Here is a 21,739-nt window from a genome sequence, read left to right on the forward strand (position 1 = left end):
TGTTCTTTTTATCTTAGACTTTCTCATTACCTGTTCCTGTACTTCAGTGCTTTGTCCATTCTGAGTCATTTTAGACTTTGCAAATGTGCCCCTACTCAAGTATAGAGCAGCATTAATTCTCAATGGGTCTCTCTTGAAGCTGCATAGGAACATTAGGGTTGACATGTGGATAAAGAAAAAAGCCACAGATCCGGTGGTAGAAAGAAAAGAGTTGGAAAAGGGAAGAAAAAAGGACATTTCTACCTTGGAGAGCACCACTTAAGCAAATGACAGTGGTCTGCAATCAAGCAGAAATTACCAAAACTGTCACCACAGCAACCAAAAGTCCAATCAAAGCTGTGAGTAGAGCAGCAGTTAATAGAAAGTGAGGGAAGGCACCAAGAGGAGATAGGAGCTCAGGAAGGGGGAGAAGCTGCCATCAAAATGGGAGTTTAAGGTGATTTTTGTATTGAAATAACCCTAACTGATCAATTGATCAATGTGGCTTGATCCACAGACACACACTCCAAGCTTTCTCTTTTTTGTGTGTGTTAGAATCCATTACAGATGCATCTTAGTATTGGCGATAAGTAAAGCTCGGTCCAGTTTCTACCGAGGCATCCATACAATCAGATACATTTGATAGAGACGAGACTCTGCTAAATTGTATACTGTGTAGGAATTTCTATTCCACATAGCCCCTCCTCATTTCTTTTCCTTCCAGTGGCGAGCAGATGGAAGTCCGCTCCATGGCTCAGGATTCAGTGATAACACTGTTTATGAGTTCCATTACGTGCTCGGCAGGCTGCAAGCACTCTGTCTCAGCACAGCCATAAGGAAAAAAAATAATAAAACTGCTCACAATGAACATATATGCAGTTTATTTGTGATTATACTGTGTGTCTATGCTTATCAGTGTTTGAAATAAGCACTGTGCATTTAAAAAAGGGCCCACACACTTTATTCCAACCTCCGCATCTCAGGGCTCTGCTATGGAGATCCTTTTGAGTTTTGGTTGTTCTGGTGCTGACACGAGATGGTTGGCAAAATCAATTTTATTTTTTACTTCTGCTTTAGAAGGTCTGTATCTGGTTTCAAAAATGAGGGACAGATATGCAGTTCAGGAAATACAGAACAGGAAAAAATGAGCACAACAGGACGGTCAGAGTATAAAAAAAACTAAACCGATATAAATCACTTGCAGATAAAACACCACTATCTTGCTAATTATTGCTGTCTCATTTTTCTTCTATTGGTTCAGCTCAACTAATGACAGAAGGAAAAATGTCTTAATTCAGCAGGAACAGATTTGCTAATATATACTCAAATGCATGTGCTTGGACAAATGGTCAATTGCTGCCTGTTTTAGTTAATCTAGCGAGAGATGGATTGGCAACATTTCCAAAAGACAAAACAAAATAGAAATTACATAAAAAATTAACATGTTGAGAGTAGAGGGAGCTGAAACAAAGCCAGAGTGAGGCTTCCCTTCATTTCTGTCTATTTTACCAGAATCTGAATTTGAATCTGTCAAAGGCAGCCCTCATAAATCTAATGTATTCAGTGGCTAATGGAGCTGGTAGCTTCGAGGGGTGGGCTGAGAGTCACCACAATGATTCTCACTCATTTCCTCTGAAGGGCCAATTATCTTAAATAGAGGCATTATGAAAGGAGCCGAACTTGGTCAAGTGAACAAACCCTTGCAACTCTAGCTAGCGCCTCTAGCCCTTAAGGTCATGTTACACCTCTGAGGGGACCTATTGTGACTTTAAAGCAATAGACATGGCTGAAATACTGGCTACATGTAGCTACCATTGATTCCCACTAAAAATGTTACTGTATCTATATAAGAAAATTGGCAAAAGATGATATTAGGTTTGTGGGGGTGGACACTGTAGGTGATGTACTGTGTGAATATTATTTGTAAGAATTACAAAGGTACAGATGAACATACATGTGTGAAGAGCAAGAAAAAGGTCACATGAATACCACTGTGTTATGCATAAGAGTGGGTGGCTGAGTGGAGATGAAGAGAGAAAAAGGCAAAGGGAGAAGAAGAGAAAGAAAAGGAGAGATTGTGTTGTCCTATGATGAAAGGCCTGATTGATCAGAGAGTGATGATTGCAGTAAATGGCCTGGAAGATGGCTCCATCTCTGTTTCCTGTTTTCTCTGTCTCTTATACCTTCTTCCCTCACTCACTTGCTTACTCACTTACACCTCTCTCTCCGTCCGTGCCTCTCTTTGACACCCCCTCTCCCTGGTTTCATCATGGCAACCCATCAACAGAGTGCCTCTCTCTCCCCTAATGGCACTGCTATTAGCACTAATGCATTTCAAACGTACAGCAGCTGCCACATCACAATCTGATGGAAAGTACATGTCTTCCTCCAATCTCCACAATCTCCATCCTTTCTTTCATCCAATCTTGTATCTCTGTTCCAACGTGTTGCACTTTGTGTCAACCCTCCTTCAGCTAAGCGACAGTGGTCATCATCTGTGGCCAGTATATTATGGGAGGTGAGTGGATAAACAACTGATTGAAGATAATGTAGCTCATAATATATTGTTGATCATATCATTAGTTTAAAAATGATGCTGACCACAGACCATTTTGTAAAATTAGCACAATAGTTTGGTTTTGGAATAATTTCACAAAGTTGCCAACTTGAGAATCGAAAAGACTAGTTGATGCAATGTTTTATATCTCTAGGAAGGAAAATACATAGTTTAACCTGCAATAACTATTTTTTTTCTCCAACTTAAGGGCAGCAGAAACAAGTTGTGAAGACAACATTGACACATTATCTAGCCATTATATGGCTAACATTAACAGCTGCCTGTTTACACATCCAGCAGATTTGGGGCAACATTAGCATACATATGGAGCTCTGTTTCTGGCCACCTGATGTATTTAAGTCTAAAGTTCACTCTCCTTTGTTTTTGGTCTTCACCAACTCCTGAGAGAAATATCTGTCTCTTTAATCTCTAAATGCTTCACCGTGTGCACCAGCTAGTCACTTACTCTGTGTGCCATTTGACGCTGATCACGTAGGTTTTGGGCTCTTAAAACCTACCTGCTGTAGTCAAATATGATGCAATGAGAGCCATGAGAGTGAATAAAAACAGTAAAGTGGAAAATGGAATGGAAAATCAAAACAATTAGCTTAAAGAAGCTATAAAGCAACATAGGGGTGAGTGAGACTGCTGAGTTGGGTGATAATTCTAATTATACAGTAGGTGCTTTAAAGTTTTTCAAAGATGGCTGCTTATGGCTGACACTAATTTCACTAACCAAACTATTTTAAATTATATAAAAAGTGTAATAGAATTGTTGAATACTGTACATGCTCCCACAGAAGTAGTATTTCTGATGATTGTGTCTGTAGATTTGTTAACTGTAGGCTAACATAACGTATTAAACCTTCAGCATTAGTCATTGTCAATGAAACTCACACTCGCATGACCTGAGCTAAACAGGCCAAGCTCTACGAGGTTTTCTTTTTTTTTCTAGGTTAGGAGTAGCCTAGAAATCTAGACGCACCCTAGCAGCAACTAACTTATTTTGCAGCCAGGGGGGTCTAGGCACTCTCCGTTGACTTGCAAGCTGGAAAAAACAAACTCTGATCAGGCCAATCACATCGTGTATAGAGTCGGTGGGCGGGCTTATGGCTGCTGCTGCTGGGAACACCGGTCTTCTGGAAGACTTGGAGTTAAGCTTTTCTTTGCGAAAAGAACGGCACTGAAAACCTTCTTAAAAAAGGAAGATGTGTTCGGAGTTTAAATATATCTTTACTGGTCAGAATACATTTTAAGATACTGTATCCATAATGACATTACACATTTAAAAAAGATGTTTTTTATCATGTAATATCTGACTGGATTCCAATTGGAGATTTCCACAATTCATACATGACTATTGGAAACATTTGTTTCAGATCTATGAAATCACAATTGAGCTGGCCAAAATGCTAATTTGTCATAATATATTAAATTGTCATAATACTGGTCAGAGCAGCTTGCCATACACAATAAGCTGGTTCCAGCAGGCAATATCACTGGTGGCATATGTGGTACACAAGCCTAATGTGGTGCTGTTTCTTCTACATTGCCTCTACTACCAAATGTAGCATATTTAGCAAGCCTTACCATGAATATGCACCAACATTAATGATGAATGTAATTAAGTAAAAGTGATATGCACACAAAAAACACAATGTTACTTGAGAAAACTCTGATAATTTGGTTGTCAAAGACTGACACAACTTTGACTTCAGTATTTAACCAGCCTATGTGGTCAAGTTGTGGAGGTTTTATTCAGTGTGTAAGGAAAGTAAATTTTTTTGCAAGGCCAGTTTTTAATTATATAAAATAAAATTAAGTCTTGACTCAGAGACTGAACTATAATTTTAGCAGGGCTGCCTATACTCTCCAAGTCATTAATACCTAAGGCATTGGTTGACTATTCTTTTTTACTTCTAGTCATTTTATCTTCTTTTCAAGGAGAAGTATATATCAATATATAGTATATATATAGTATATAGTCAATATTCATAACTTGAAAATTATTGCCACATTTCTGGCATCAACGTAATACCCACAAATAGAATTTGCTCTTTTAATAAGCCCTAGATTTTGACACATTCTGGATGAGTGCATTCAATCTTTAGATGGACAATAACACAATCACTTAACTGATCTTTCAGCCTTAATTAACTAATCGATCAAGTCATAGACATTTTTCTTCAACTTTTGGCTGGCTGACTAATGGTAATACAATTATATTATTGTGTTCAAGATAAGTTTGGCCCCCATGTTGGCTAATTCCTAGGCAGTGGCCTGGGTTCGAATCCGACCCCCGGCCGTTTGCTGCGTGTCATCCCCTCACTCTCCCCCCTGTCCTGTCCTTCTCAATTTATTACAAAGGCATAAAAGCCCATCAAAATAAATGTCTACATGTTAAAAATGTTTCTGTAAAATATTTAAATCTTGAGTGTAAACCTTCTTAATGTAGATGTTGTTGCACTTTGGCTTTCTCTATGGAAAAGCAACATTTAAAGCTAACCTAAACATTATACACATTTAGCTTTTGGGTGAAAGCTGTAGGCCCAATGATTGTTTCATAACCTTATGATGAAATAGAAAAAGTAAAAATGATATGCTGATACTATATGGAAAGATTTTTAGCTGTCAGTTTTCAGTTTAGCAAACAGAGGACAGTTTTGATTTTTGGCTCTGAAGGTGCTGGTACTCCCTCCACCCTATAGAGAATTGCAAAGCAGCAGTGAAAGACGGTGTCGCCTTGGGACGACTCTGTCGCCAACACAATAGTCGAGTATCACAGAGGGATGGGCACCTGACCTTGAGAAATCAGCGGCAATCCAACACTTTAATGTCTATTTCACACACCATTTCATTCCAATGGATTTAAAAACCCTGAACGACCATCGCAACAGTTGTTATTATCAACATTTTGAAATCCATAATGTCCAGCCGTCGAGATGGTCAGAAAACTGGCTCTGTAGTTAGACCAGGAAAAAGCTAAAAATGTGTGTGTGTGTGTGTAAGAGATAGAGAGAAAGAGAGAGGTCTTCCCATTGCTACGTTAACAGCTGCGATGGCAGCCGCTATGAGGAACAGGCGTATCATTGAGTTTCTATGATGTCACCAGTTTGGTGAGGCGAGCAGATGGGCTGGGCCAGGTACAGAACCTGCCGTTTATAAACACATGCAAATAAATATCCTCCTATCGGCTTGCCGACAAACACAAACAACCACATTACGCTTTTCCAACCCACACACATACTCACAAATTCTCTCAAAACGCACCATCACTCATGCATAAACACCTTTTCTTTTCATTTGACAGACTGCTCCACCCGCTAGTTTAAGATGCAACGCAGTTCTCCTAATATGCCCAAAGAGCATGCAGCCCTAATCTAATTAGAGTGTCAGTCAGCAGAGTGTTCACCTAAACAGAAATTAGGAAAGCACAAAATCTACAAACAGGAGAAATCTTCTTGCAAGGATGTGGCATCTCTCTCTCTCTCTCTCTCTCTCTCTCTCTCTCTCTCTCTCTCTCTCTCTCACAGTCACCCCTGCTGAGATGCATTACCTGGCCTAATTTTGAAGGGAAATTAAATCAGCTTTAATACATTATTAATAGAGGAGGACCATTAGAATTATTTTGCAGTATTTGCAACAATATGATTTATTCCAACTGTTTTCATACCCGATTAAAGACACATACAGATAACAAAAAAGGTATATGAATGTGATGAGGGTGCGGGGGGTAAGGGTTGGTGTGAGGCTGCTGACTGGACAGAAAGAGAGATGGAAACCAGAAGAGAAAAGAGAAAGACAGAAATGAGAAACAGAGTGAGAGAGGGGTTCTGGCAGGGGGGCGTGTTGGATTTAAGAGGATGCTGGCTTTTTCACTTGAGGAGATATTGATGCCATATTGGATGCAGCTACTTATGAACAGGTGTGCCGTGTGTGGTCACTGTGACCCAGGCTCCACTTCCTGCATGGTTACACATCCGATCGAGGTGCATCGGAGCGGGGCAGGGAGAGGCAGGCATCAACCCCCCTCAGGCCTAAGATGAAGGGACAGCTGCACTGCAGCTCCCTCCCTCGGACCAGCAGGGGAGTTGGAGGGTTGCAGCCCAGCCACACCAAGACTACAGCTCCAGAGTGTAAGCAACCATGAATAAAAATGGACTTTGCAGAGAAGTAGGGCTCATAATTATTCGTTTTAAATCAGTTTAAGCCTTTTCTCAAATATCCCCCAGGAGGCACTGGGTTAAAAATCCATTTGTGGGAAGTGTACCATGACAGCGAGCTCGTCTCCCTGGAGACAGAGGATATGACAGTAGGGAATGTGCATGTGTATCTGTCGGGTAAGGCTATATGTGTGTATGTGTGCATGTGCATCAGTATGCCTGCATGTTCATGGGAGCATTTGAGTGTTTGCAAATTTGAGAGTCAGTGGAGCACGCAGGCTCACAAACACACACAGTCAAACACACAGACCATAGTAATACCAATTCCGCTTTCTTTCTTTTTTTTTTTCCAGAGCAGATCTCTTGTGTTTTAAAGGTCAGCTGCAATATAATGCAATGTTTAACTTGCTGTGGCTTGTGAAACAAAACAGACAGAAGGCTCTTACATAATACTGAAGACCATTAAAATAATACCCCCAAAAGTAAGCAATTATTGTGTGCGTATGTGGAACTGTTTATGTGTATTATTGTTTTTTCTCTCCACTTGTATAAAATGAGGCTTTATTACCATATTGTCTCTGTGATGCTGATCACATTGTCATTAAAGGAATAAGTAAAGTAGCCTGGAAAAGAAGAGGAAAAAGAAAGAAGAGGTCTCAGAGAAGGAGGGAGAGGAGTAGATGTCCTACTTTACCGTCACACCATCTTGCCATACATGCTCCTTCTGAAGCTGCTCCGCCTCCCTGGCCAGTTTCTACAAGGAAACAAAAAACAGCAGTATGAGTGTCAGAAGTCAATAGGACATTGAAATTGTGTGTGTGTGTGTGTGTGTGTGTGTGTGTGTGTGTGTGTGTGTGTGTGTGTGTGTGTGTGTGTGTGTGTGTGTGTGTGAGAGAGAGAGAGAGTGAGTGAGACAGAGAGAGAGAAAGAGCGAGACAAACAGATTGGAAGATGGTGATGGTGACCTTGTTCCCTACAAAAACTAATACCGCTGTAAATTAGCTGGATAATTCAAGGGATTAGGAAGCGCCAAACACAACAACAGTGTTCTTCTTAAAGTACCAGTCCAAATACAGTACGGCACCTGAAGCCTCGATCAAAAACTGATTGTACACTGACACTAGGTGAAGCAGCTAAACACAAAATGTAAATGTTTTTAGAAGCTGCAAAGTGTACCTCAAAAATTGGCTTTGGTTTGAAAGTTCTAATGGAGGTATTTGCACAATGGGCTTATTATCTCCACCACGGAGGTTATGTTTTTGGTTTGGTTTGCTTGTCTGTCTGTCAGCAGGATTACAAGAAAACCACTGGCCTGATTTTCATGAACTTGATGGAAGGCTGAAGCGTGGGCCAGGGACGAACCTATTCAATTTTGGATTGGATCCGAATCACGGGGCGGATAAACAAATTATTCTTCACTTTTGTTTACATTGCAAGCTAGGGCATGGCTTTGGTCTGCATTCTCCTAGTGCCCTTCTCATTACCACTTTTATCAACATAAATATACAATTAAATTGAGGGAATTTGAAGACCATGTACTGAAAGTGTTGTTAACATATTGCTGAGGTGATAATAATATGTGCATTTGTCTGACTGACAGCTGAGCTGGCGGGGGTATGAAACACACAAACTTGTGCCAGTATCAAGCCAAAGCACAGCTATCATTGGTAGAGGTAGTCCATACTGACCAATCTTGATATTTTCAGTTTAGTTTTTAAGATGTGTACTTTACCTTGGCTTGTTTCCCAACAAGCAGGCAATATCTTTGTGCATGCTTGTAGATAAGAAGCAGACATTAGCTACAATGTTTGCTGTGGTTCAAAATTCAAGACTGTGTAACTTTCACATGCAAATACTGTTCAAGATACATGGTTTGATTGACTTTATGTTGGCAACTGAAACGTCTGCACACCATGACTTGTATAAAGTATTTATCACGTTAAATATTGTTTCTAAACTGATACATATGCTTCAGTTTCAGATTTGAAACACCATTCACATCTCATTGTTTTTAGTATAATGCACACATATACATTTTTTGGACAATATGCACCAACGTCCTCCATCTACATAGACTGATAACAAACACCAGACCATAGACAAGGGGTGCCCACACACACACACACACACACACACACACACACACACACACACACACACACACACACACACACACACACACACACACATACACACATACACACAATTGAGACATGGCATCCAATCCAATTTCAGCTGATTGATATTTTGTGTTTCTATGTTGTTCTGAATTATATGAAATTGAATAGTCTAATCTCAGAATAGTATCAAACACTACCCATTGATTTTGTCTTGAAAAAATGTTTAATAGTCTAACATCATTAATCATGATGTAGTTTTGGCTTATCTCTGAAAAATCTTACAGTATAGGCATCTTAAATAAGAAGTCATCCAAGTGACAAATATGGTGAAACCTTAGCATTGCCCTCCTTCCCTGCAGCTCTCACTCTCGTGCCTCAGTATCTAGGTTTCCCAGGGCCTCTAGGGAGCGATCTTGTTCCCGTCCCAGAATAGTTTGATCAGCCATAAAATCCCAGGGTTCTGAAATTACTAACCCTATTTAGACCCCTGCTACAGTATGGTCTCATTTATTTGTGCAGCCACATTGAAAGGAACCAGTCCCCTACCATGGAAGGCTTTTTATCTACCAAAAACACACAAGACATAAATTCTCATTATAGTAAAAGCTGTCCTATTTCTATTAAGAGCCCCGCCCACCTCATCTCAGCTGGCCCTCCCATTCACAGACACAGACACAATACTGCTCCACCTCCTCTCAACACACACACCAGCCCAGGATATCAGTCCAGGCTCTAGCAGATGTCAAAAAGGGACGTTAGTGGAGAACAAGGGTTTTAAAATATGTACATAATGGGATATCACTAACCTAATTTGTTACATAATAGCAGAAAATCTGGATCATTTTGAGTCCTCTGTGTCTTTATGCGTTTGCATTGAGGTTTTAATCACCTGAACAAGACTTAAATAACAACGATAAGATTTCATTCATTTCCTAATGAGACAATAGGCAACTGAAACAATGAACTGATGATCTAATTAGCCCATAGAAATTATTACCAAAGAGTCCAGAAAAGACAGTAATTATGTGACTTTTCCTAAGTGAGGGTCAATTTTCCTAAAGGGCAGCGCCACTGTGGTAATCTCTTGGCAAAACTGTCAACACAACATTTTTCAATTAGGGATAAACATTGAGCAGCTGAGCAACAATATTATCACTGAATTCCCAGATCTACAAATAAAAGCCATATGATTTCACTCTCTGTCACAACAGCTAGAATATGTAATATGTTTTATATTAATATGCAAAGTTATTTTTGAGGACATACAAAAAAAGTTGCATTTGTTTGAACGGTTTCCACCTTTTTCTTTTCCCAACCCTCTGCTGTGATCTTTGATCTAGCTATTTTATCCCCTTGGCTCAGTCTTTTTCTCAGCATTTAATCTGTCAGTAAGAATCTCTAGTTTGTCCCTTTAGAAAATCCATTTCTCTCCCCCTGAGTAGCCCACACATCATTTTTTTTCAGTTCTCTCTGTTTCTCCAGCTGCCTCTCCCTTGGTATTTTTTCCTCCCTCTTCCCCTGGCATGCCACCATTTCTCTGGGACCCTCTCTCTTCCCTAGCAGCTTAATGCAGTCCCCCTGCTCCAAAACAGCCATGTGTCTTCATGTGTTCTTTCCTTCCTCTGTGTTGGCCCAGATGGATGGGCAACATAAACAGCCAATGAATCAGAGTGAGAGATGTGGGAAGGAGGGGGGCAGGGATATATCATCTATGCTGGTGGCTGGAGCCCAAGCAGCTTAGAGCACTGGATGAGCATAGTGAGATCAGCACAGTACAGCACAGATAAGCCCTGTACAGGCCCACACAACACAGCAAATAACAGCACATGGTCACAAAGACACCAGAAGAGGTGACAACATGAGCACAGCCATCTAATGTTATTGCCATTTTAACCTTGACACAAAATGCATCACATGTTGGGCCATTTGTCATCGAGCCTTCAGGCAAGGTCAAGAACCATAAAGACAACTCTGTAATGGATAGTGGCATGTGAAGTGCCTCCACAAGGTCTACAGCCTTAAACAATACACAATGGAGTTGGTCGTGTATGCAAACACCGAATGTAATGGTGCAGGTGATAGTGTAATTGTACAAACAGCCCAAGAGCAGGCTGTGCAGCTTGGTGATGTCTCCGCTTTTCAAGAACACTGACGGTTAGAAGCCGCGCTCCCTGAATATGAACTCACAGAGCAAGAAGACAGCAGGGGAGCGGGGGGCGGTGGTATAACGAAAAGCTCAGCATGAGGCGATTAGGATCTTTAATATTCATAACTGTTCAGTTTGCTCTGTTCCAGAGGGGAGTAGTTTAATCACTCAAAGTCATGTTGTTTCTAAGGGAATGACAGCACACCAGGGACGGACAACGTCATGCTGTGGTGATCGCCAACTCGACACCAGGCCATCTTTGTGACTGCTGCAGCCTGTTAGGCCCTTCCACTGAGCATTTACATAAAGGGCACTCAACACACCACCACACTGTCTTCTTTGTGATCTGGAGGGACACTCTAACACAGCCCTACAATGTGTGCGTTTGAGTGAGAGGGCACTTGAAAAAAACACGACACGGTCTGTACATGTGATTGCAGCCTGGAATCGAGGTACTCAACATGTTCCAAATGACCCCCTCAGCTCGGTTTCTCGGAACACTTAAGTCACCCTGGGGACGAAAAGACTGTGAAATGACTGCTGAGGTCACTTGACCTTCTCAGAGAGACTAACGCGGCGTGGGAAGACCCTTAGTAAATTATACAATGATTGGCAAGCCACTAAGCTTTTTATAAAAAAAAAAAATTTGTCTAACAGCTTTCTTAATAGAGGATGGATACCCGACCCGACAGATATTTAGAAATTATGTTCAGGTCGGGCTCGGTCACATCAGCGCGATAAGGCATTGAACATTTTAAATTTAAAACAGCTTATTATGTAGTTAGCCAATGGATCTGTGTCATTAGTATGAGAAAAAAAATTAGATTTTGTTAGGCTTGGACATAAATATGTTAATGCCTGTCGGGCTCGGGTCGGGTTCGGTTACTGCTCTGTCAGACGCGGGCTCGGACAGAAAAATGCAGCCTGATCCACACTCTATTTCTTAAGGGTCCTTCCCACATTGTTGAATAAAATATCCAGACACAGCATCACTAGAAACTACATCTTCACTATATCTACTAACACATGAAGGATCAGGAAGAAGCAACATCAATAGCATGTTAACTGAGATAGTGTATTGCTTTCATAGTGTATGAAGACATAATTAGGTCATAATCATCACAGACATTGCAAGATGCATTTAAAGTTGAGTGAAAACTATTGTTTCTCATGGCTCCTACATCATAATGTCACCACTGTTTCGTGGCCTTAAGAGCTGCTCCATGTGCCGTAGTAGTGCAAAGAAGTGCAGTGTCATGCAGCAGTTAGTCCATTAGGGGGCAGCAGACAGAGTTTACCAGCAGCAGCAACAGCAGCCAGTGGAGCCTGTCAGAGTGAGAGCAGTCTGCTTTAAGCTCTTCATTCTGTCTTCTCCACTCGGCCCGGGATTAAGGCCAATCATAGAAATCACTGAGTCAGAACCGTCCCACAATAACAGATGGAGGGACTTTCCACTCCAGAATTTTAAAACATCACAGACAAACTCACTTTCACTTCGCCTCGCACCCTCGCCGCTTCAATTGCCGTCCCCCACCACCACCTTTCATTCTCTCGCCATCCTTTTATCTCTGCTCTTCGCTCGGCTGTTTTATCCTGCCATCATGTGCTGTACTCCATTTCTCTCCATCTGTCTCAGTTTACTGCCCTCAAACTTTCTCCCTGCTCTAACCATAGTAATTCCAACAACACAGTAACAAACCAACTTCAAAACTGTTTAATTGACTTCACATAGCACATAACTTGAAATGGAAATAAGCTTGAAAACCTATGGCATGTTTTTATTGCTTGCAATATTACACCTTCCTCTCGGCAGCATAAATGAAAGGACTTCAAGTTCCAGTAACAAACTACTTTAACAATAAGAATAGGCTCTCCTGTTCAGAGTGGCCAACAATGTTAAAGTCGATAATGAGGAGAAATAATGACCCTTAATTCCAAGTCCCTGGTTCGTTTGCAACTGGCAGCTGGGTATTGTAGTCCTCATTAGCTAACTCTGACAGAGGATCTGCATGGATGGGTGGGAGACCCTGTCTTTGTTCTGTGATCCAAAGCACCCAGTGGCAGGCCCGTTTGCAGAGGATGTGTGTAGTGCTATTGTAGCATGTGCCGAGATAATCCCTGCCTTTGTCCCCCCACCCCGATAATCTTCCCCCTTCCCCCTCCACACTTTCTTTTTGCCTTTTCCCACTCATCACAGCACATTACTAACTCCACTCTCCTGTTTCCACGGAGACCAGATCTGGAAGAAGTGAGCTGTCACCTACCGGCAGAAGCAGCAACTCGCCAGCTTTTAAAAATCAAACACCAGCTTTCTACACTCCACACAGGCCCACAGAAACACAATGTTTCCACAGTAGATTGCCAGCATTGTGCTGGAGCTCCTCTGCGTAGTTCAATAGGAGAAGAAAGGCAGCTGTCTTTACGTTAGAACAATACAGTAGCGCTCTGCAGCAGCTAAACGCCCTCATTATGGTTCTTCAGAGCTACACTGAAAATAATCGACCTTGATCATAAGCTCTTGTGTAATAATCTCTAAGTCTACTTCTAACTTTATAAAATGGATATAATCAAAATAGGATTGAAGCTAAGTCACGGGAGCAAATGAGCTAATCTAACATATTACTGACTGGTGAAGTATCTCCATAAAAACAATATTAATTATCTTCTAATTGGGACACTTTTTGTTTCATTTGAGATACTCCATTCAAAATAATGTGCATTTCGCTCATTAAACCACAGAGCTTTTGAATCTAAGTGGCAGACTCATCATAGCACAGAACGGGGGCAAAGACTATTGTACTGTGCACATCATTTACTGGAGCAAATACTATTGCAGATTCAATTAAACCTCCTATGGGTTGAATGCTACAAACAGCTTTATTACAACATTTACTCACAGGCACACATGTATACACAGGTCACGATGCACATGTCTAGGCCTGTAACAATTATTACATAATTCTAATCGCAATCATTTTATGTAAAAGCAGTTTCTTTATTTAACCGCAATTAATTGCTAACATTAGCTAAGGTCCTAAGGAATGGCTATTGATGGTAATTGTTGATTTTGTTTAGATTAGATTAGATAGAGCCAAATTGTGATTATTGGTGGGACTGTTGAGCTAAAGCTATGCTTTTTGTGAGTTGTTGGCACTTGTCCCTATACATGTTCATAGCAACAAAAATGAAAAGGGGGGATGCAGTAAGAAAAAAACGTACAGAAGCAGTGATGACTATTTTGCAACATAGTTTTGCCAAAAGTGATGATTATTTTTTGTGCTCCTAATTTAATCTGTTTTTTGATAATGATTAATGCTTTGTTTTTTATTGATGAGGATAAATGTTCTATTGTCAATTTTATGTTCATTTAAGAAGAAAAAATGCAATGTTTTATGTTTTATGGTTGACTTCATAGGCTGTGTCCCTGTGTTACTACATCATCTAGGTCACATTACAGTGATATAATCAAAAGATGTATTCTGGGATTCATTCAAAACTTTTTATTTGTTAAATAAGTATTTTTAAATTTGACTGAAAGCGACAATTATAATTTTAACTGCAATTATTTCTAAGACAATTAATTGTGCAGCAACATTTTGAATTGCTACATTTCTATATGTCCGGCACAAATTTAAAAGATGTAAAGGTCAAACAAGGTCACTGCAGGAGCATGGCAGTGAGTCAACACCACACAGGTCTGCAGCCCTGACGGCTTGCAGGTAGCCAAGTGTCCTACGTGCAGGGGCCAGCAGGGGGCTCCGGGTGAGCGTGCAGGCGGAGCGGTGTATTGATGGGGCCAGGATCAGCTCAGTGACATGCGGCTGTCTGGCTGGTTGGGCTCACTGTCCATTGTTTGACAGATAGTCACAGACATGCCCAAACTGCTGCCTGGCCTTTCCTGCTGTTACTGGCATCAGTCAGACAACAAAGACAGAGAGGAAGGGAGCCTAAAGGCAACATTTACAAAGAAATAAGATTCAGACGTCTTGTTTCTCTAGCAGCCCAAAAGGCATCGACCTTGTAGGTGAATGAGAAGGAGAAAATTGCATACCCATTGTCTGGAACAAGCGATATAACTAAAAATAAATACGTCAAAAGAAGCCAAGTGACATTCCACTAGAAAGAAACAGAGCACATGACTGCTCTTTTAGTTGGTACATCTGTTAACAGGTGTGTGCGATTGCCTGGGTGACCTCCTTGTTTCGTCTGCCTCCTCCGCAGGCTGAGTGGGGAGGAGCAGAGCAAAACAGCATCAAGATGCAGGGCAAACGTCTCCTTCATCAGAGGTGAGAGTGATATATACACACACTCTGCGACACAAACACAACCAAATCAGACAGAGAGCTGATGCGTACACTCAGCCACTCCATATTTCAACAGTCTGTTATTTGTGTCACATCTTGACAAAAACAATGTATATGCCAGACATAGTTTTTGTCAAAACACACTTTATTTAAAAACACACACACACACACACACACACACACACACACACACACACACACACACACACACACACACACACACACACACACACACACACACACACACACACACAAACATGAGGAGAAAAACAATGGCAGCGGTCATTTGGAAGAGAAGCATGATTGTCACAGCATGTGTGTGTATTTAATACATATAGACATACACACATTAAGATAGTCTTAATCACCACTGGTCACATATTACACACACAAACTCCATTGTATACACTGTACACTTGCAAACAGTTCAAAAGAGCCCTCACTAATCAACTTGCAATCAAATATACAAACATTTGTATTCTATGTTGCTGAACTTGGATGCAAATATATTTGGAAAGGGTCAGACTTGTATTGTTTGGGGATAGTGGGGAAATCCCTTTCTGGAATTCCACTGATTATTGTACATCCAAAGTACAAAAAAATGTGCTTTAAATAATGTGTGATCAGTGATTTTGTAAGGGCAGCGGCCACTTTTTTTTCTGTTATATGTAGTCGTCTACACTAGCGAGCAGAAATGACCAGACTGATTTGGAGATGGCCAGGACAAAAAAGATGCAGTTGGAAATATAGAGAAAAACTACCATGGGAGGGAGGCAGGTTATTTTTTTTTTTACACAAACCAATATTATCTCTGTCCATCAGCTTATCAATCTTCTTTTAACCTCACCTCATCATAGCACCGTTTCTAACTCAAGGACAAACTTGTTTACTTTGCTGTCCATTTTTACTTCAATGATCCTTCCTATTACTTTAGACTGCTGATAGAATAATGAAGGGAGTTACACATTCAGGACTTAAAACCTGGGTTATTATTAGAGCTTTGGCAATATATCGATATTATATCGATATTGTGATATGAGACTAGATAACGACTTAGATTTTGGATATTGTAATATCGTAATATGCCATAAGTGTTGTCTTTTCCTGGTTTTAAAGGCTGCATTACAGTAAAGTTATGTAATTTTCTGAACTTACCAGACTGTTATAACTGTTCTATGATTTGCCTTTACCCACTTAGTCATTATATCCACATTACTGATGATTATTTATCTAAAATCTCATTGTTTAAATATTTTGTGAAAGCACCATTAGTCAACACTACAATATCGTTGCGGTATAGCCTAGAAATCTAGACGCACCCTAGTGGCAGGAAATTTATTTTGCAGCCAGGGTCAGTCTAGGCACTCTCCGATGGCTTGCGAACTGGAAAAAAATAATTTTGGTCAGGCCAATCACATTGTGTATAGAGTCGGTGGGCGGGCTTATGGTTGCTGCTGCTGGGAACAGCGGTCTTCTGGAAGACTTGGAGTTAAGCTTTTCTTTGAGAAAAGAAGAAAGAACGGTACAGAAATCATTCTTAAAAAAGGAAGATGTGTTCAGAGTTTTGCCGACCGGATATGGCAAAAGTTTAATCTATCAACTAGCTTCTCTTCCTTCTTTATTGCTCTGCCTGGTTGTAGCGCTATCCTATTACGTGCAGAGGGAATTTGAAAGACAACCGTTTATCCCGCCCCTCGGATTGAGCCCTGTCAATGGTGAGTTCCCAGACCCAACATCTTGATGTGGGTCTGACTTGTCAGGCTAGTTGCGGTATCAATATCGAGGTATTTGGTCAAAAATATCGTGATATTTGATTTTCTCCATATCGCCCAGCCCTAGTTATTATTCAACTAAAAGGTCATGACGTGTTGCCAAAAAGATGTTTCGTGAAGTCTTGCAGATTTACCTTGCTCCCTCCCTTCCTCCTTCTCTGCTGCAAAGAGAAAGTGTATGGTATCTGACAAAAGCCTTGTCAAAGTGCCAGAGAGTCCATTGACAGCAGCTGGTGTTTGACAAAGTGTATCATTGACAGTGTATGGCCAGGCAATTGTTTGGGATTTACACACACGTGCACGCACAAGCACACACCTTCAGTCATATTCATCCATGCACACACACTAACACTTGCACACACACACACCCTATAAGTATTCCAGCAGACATAAGAGAGGAAAAACATGCAGACACGGCCGTCTCTCAAAGCAATTACAGCAGATTGAAACCAAATTAAATTTGAAGCCTAGAGCAACACCAGCGACTTCTATGACAGATATGACAGGGGAGGAAGGGGAGTGCTGCGGGCCCAAAGGGTGGAGGAGGTGTTGGAGAGAACGGCAGGTGTGGGTCACAGAGAAAGAGAGAGCTACTTGGATAGGAGAGCAAACACAGACAGAAATAGGGCAGAGCTGGGCCTACACAGAGAACATCCGGAGGGGTCTCTGCCGGGATTTTGAAGATCATGCAGATGATTTTGCATGTTTTAGCCCATTAACGATATACTGTGTACTCTATACGTTACTGCCGACTGATTTTGTGATGAAAGTGTACCATATGTTTTGCAGCAACTGGTTTACATGATAATGATACAATGAACTTGGAGAGCCTTTAAACAAGCGTGACATAGGTAATCCATCACATTAAATGTTTTGTCACCTTTATCATAGTGCTCTGACAGCTATGACTGGAGAGTTGGCTATGTTAAATACAGCATATCATGAAGCATTATACATATATAATGAATCACAGAGGAAATAATAAAACATGAAGAAAAACAGCAACACTACATCCAATAAAAGGACTTTTTTTTAGCAGTCATCACACTAGAAAATTATACCATGCGAGTAGAAATATACAATAATCTGTAGACCATTTAGCAATCACAAACATGTGCTCGTTACAGGCATACAGATTAGCTCACTTTCCAGTTCTCCAAGAGATATCGTTTCTCCATTTTCATTATTCTAGTCCAAGAAATGACAGGATTAGTTGTGGCGGCTTTTAAACATCTGATGTTATCTTCCTCTCCTGGGTGAACAATTAATCCCTCTCACTTGCCTTCTTCTCATCACCCTCTCTCTCCTCATCCAGGCTTCTTCTCGCCTCTATTCCACTTCTCCTCTCTTCTTATCACCCCCCCCCCCCACCACACTGTCTATCTCTCCCAGGAGATCTTTTTTTACTAGAGAGAAATGAAGCTAAGTGCTCTGGCATTTAAATACCTACAGTATGTAGTGTAGTGTGGAGATATATGATGGGGTTTCTGTAATCACTAGTCCCTGGTCTTACAGTATGTGTGCACACACGTACAATTCACCACTTTATCATCAGCATTGTAGCTGCTTTTAAATTTTTGAAGAACTATTCACGTTTAGATATGGTGTGTTTGTAAATCTAATCTGAACATTCAATTTCCATTAGAAAAAAAAACAATATTGGATAGACGGATCTATAATTGCACATACACTGTGATGACACTTCAAATGATAATCTGTCACACGTTTATGTCAATATGTCTTCTGACTAACAAATTAAGCAGTTTGTTTTCACTGTGTGGAGCACAGCTAGCTTGCTAGCAGGTTTCATATATTCATGCAAACAACATCTGGCTAACAATGTAAATGTTTGATCACTCTGCTGTAGCTCGTCCTGATACAGTCTATACTCCTCGGCCACCGCGAGATGATTCACTGAATATTCAACAAGGGGATGATGCTCAGCATTCACAAGTGCTGCGAGTGGTGGTACCAAAATGTAGGCCCTCCAATTTATAAACATATCCACATCTGAATACATACAAAAAATGACAAAATGTGTAAAGGTTTGGTAAATAAATAATAAATATTCCCATTCCAAATGACTATATGCAAAATTATAGCTCAATCCATCTTTTTCATTTTAAACTCTGGTGATGCTGATTTGCTCCCTCCCTGTCCTATCTAAGAAAATAATCCCACGGCTTTTCTTTTCATGTCTGTCAGATGTGGATTGAGAGTGCTCTATTTTCTGAGCTGATAATTCACTAGAGTGACTGGCAATACTGTATGTGATGTTGTATTTTATTGGTGAAATATCATCTTGAGTTCAAAGCCATCCAAAAACCACCTGTTTTACTATTCTGTACGTTTGGAACTACCACAGATTGTATAAACATGATTGCCACATATTGAGGAAGAGTTTTAAGCATGTTAAGCCTAGCACAGCAAAGAAAGTCTTTCAACAACATCCATGTCTTTAACTTGGTTAGTTAACACATAGAAAAATGGGGCAGAGACTTTACACAGCATGTCAAATGGCCTGTCATCACTCGGTGAGGCTACATATTGTTATTGTAAATTGCCAGAAACACAATCCAGCTGACACATGGATGTATTGGTGACGGTCTTGCTAGCTAACAAGGTATAACATGTAAAAAGGAAATATTTACTGTAGGGCTGTTAAAGAGCATATTTTCACATTTAAGAGAAGCTAACTGTTCCCCCTGCTCCCTTTTGCATTAAGTAGCCTACTTCCTGTTTCAATCTGTTTAAATGCAGATTTTAAATATGCGTACAAAAAGAGCTTGATCAAAGTAAAACTAATTTAAATACACAGGTTCTGGCAAGCCAGCATCATGTTAAAAGTGTAGCTAAGCTCCTTTAAGGAATACAGTAGCTCAGTCAGTGCATAGCAATTGAGCGGTCAAACAATTGAGAGACGATGGATGCGGTTAGAGGAGACAGCTGTTGGCGATCGGAGCAAAGAGTAAAATTAGCAGTTGCGTTGTAAAGTAGTAGTAAATTTATAGTGTAGGTTTCAGTTTGTCCATGAATAAACACTGCAGCTCCTCAAGACCCGAGTAAAGTTCCTGTGTCGTGCTTCTCAACTGCTAAAGTATATATAGTGAAGGTGGTTAGCCAGGTGGAGAAAACAAAAATTATTTTCCAAGAGGATGAAAAAGAAAGGATACGAGAGGGCGGGAGAGCCTGTCTACAAACCAATTAATGTCACGTATCGGGAGACGCGTCTAAGGTAGGTGATGACGAAAGGATGTACATGTAGGTGTGTCATGTATTGTTATTTAGTGCGCTCACATCATTGCAATGTGAAACTGTAAATGTATACAATGTAACAAAAAGACAAACTTTGGTATAGACTTAAAAGGCCCTAAGATATATATGGAGTAACCGCAATGTCCCATGTTTGAATCGTTACAAGAACCTTTTCTAACATGTCATTCCTCTCTCTGTCCCCCATGTTGGCTGACAAAAACGCTAAATTAATACAGAGGACACAATAATCAATAAATTGACATTCATGCATGCTAAGGCGAGAAATATATGAAATGCCACTTCACTTAACGCAATGCCATATGTAATCTTTTTACATCCTCTTGAAAATGATCACATATTCTCTTTTTGGGAATTTGCTTAAAACAGGTACACCATTAGCCTGGTTGACACCAGACCTTTCTCAGTTGTAACTGAGAGTGGGTCTGAGCAAGCTTCATTCACAGCTCATTTCCAAAGGGGCGTCACCAATGGATGCTGCTGCGCTTCGGTGGCCATCATGCTGAATGTAAACAAAAAGCAGCGCTATCATCATCATGGAAAGCAGCGGTTGTGATTGGTGCCTTGATTTGGAAAAATTGGAAATAGGCTTGAATGGGCTCTTGGCCAGACTGACTTGCAGAGCAAATCTCAAATTTGCCGGAAGTTCGTCAGGGTTTTCCCAGGCTAGTACACCAATTGAATGCACAAAATTACTGCTCAGCTTGGCTAAATCCTCATCCCTGTATTGGAAACATGAAATTGATGTGTTTACCTGACCGTGGATAAAACAAATAAGGTTCAGACAAAGTGTCAATCCCAGACCCTACAGCCCCTTTAAATAAACACTTTAATTTGTACTGAGAATTGTAGAGGGGAAATTTACTACACAGTGGTTGTGATATGTCATGTGAGAGAAAAGCAATGGGCTAATTGATGCTGATCGTGAGAATAAAGCAGTGGTCAGAATAAATGAATGAGACGAGGTAGAGCCCATGGTGTACAAAGCCATTCCCAAGTCTAATCAGCCTAACAAGGGTGAAAATACACACACTCAAGACGTCTTAGACTCAAATGATCAATTTTAAACTAATGCACACATGTACAGACTCAGAAGCACACTCACCCAGCACAAAGATGCACAAAAGCCTTCAACATACATTTATTTTTAAAGAACTTAGGCATTTAGCATTGTTGAAGGGCAGAGGATGAAAATACCTTATATAATTCCACAAAGGAACAAACTCATTTTCGAGAGGGCTTCAAACACACAGCAGCCAGCTGCTTTATTTAGTATCATTATACACCAACATTAGTCAAAGATTATACTGTGCAGCCCGTTACGTCTGTGTGTATGAAGTCCATTTAACTAGATGGCATTTTCAGTTTCTCATTACCTGAGTGGTATACGCTGTGTGCCTTTTATCTAATTTGCTAAACATATCT

At 40.5% G+C, this 21,739-nt stretch overlaps 1 protein-coding gene across 3 annotated transcripts in view; it reads right to left on the bottom strand.

Annotated features, from left to right (window-relative positions):
* Positions 1 to 21,739, bottom strand: part of cacna2d2a (calcium channel, voltage-dependent, alpha 2/delta subunit 2a) — a 146,577-nt gene that overhangs the window by 65,790 nt on the left and 59,048 nt on the right. For all 3 annotated transcript variants that reach the window (XM_039797271.1, XM_039797270.1, XM_039797272.1), the window contains one exon: positions 7,394 to 7,453. In XM_039797271.1, coding sequence (XP_039653205.1) covers positions 7,394 to 7,453 — 60 coding nt within the window. The remainder of the gene's footprint in view (positions 1 to 7,393; positions 7,454 to 21,739) is intronic.

Source organism: Perca fluviatilis, chromosome 4, assembly GCF_010015445.1.
Source record: "Perca fluviatilis chromosome 4, GENO_Pfluv_1.0, whole genome shotgun sequence".
NCBI lineage: Eukaryota > Metazoa > Chordata > Actinopteri > Perciformes > Percidae > Perca > Perca fluviatilis.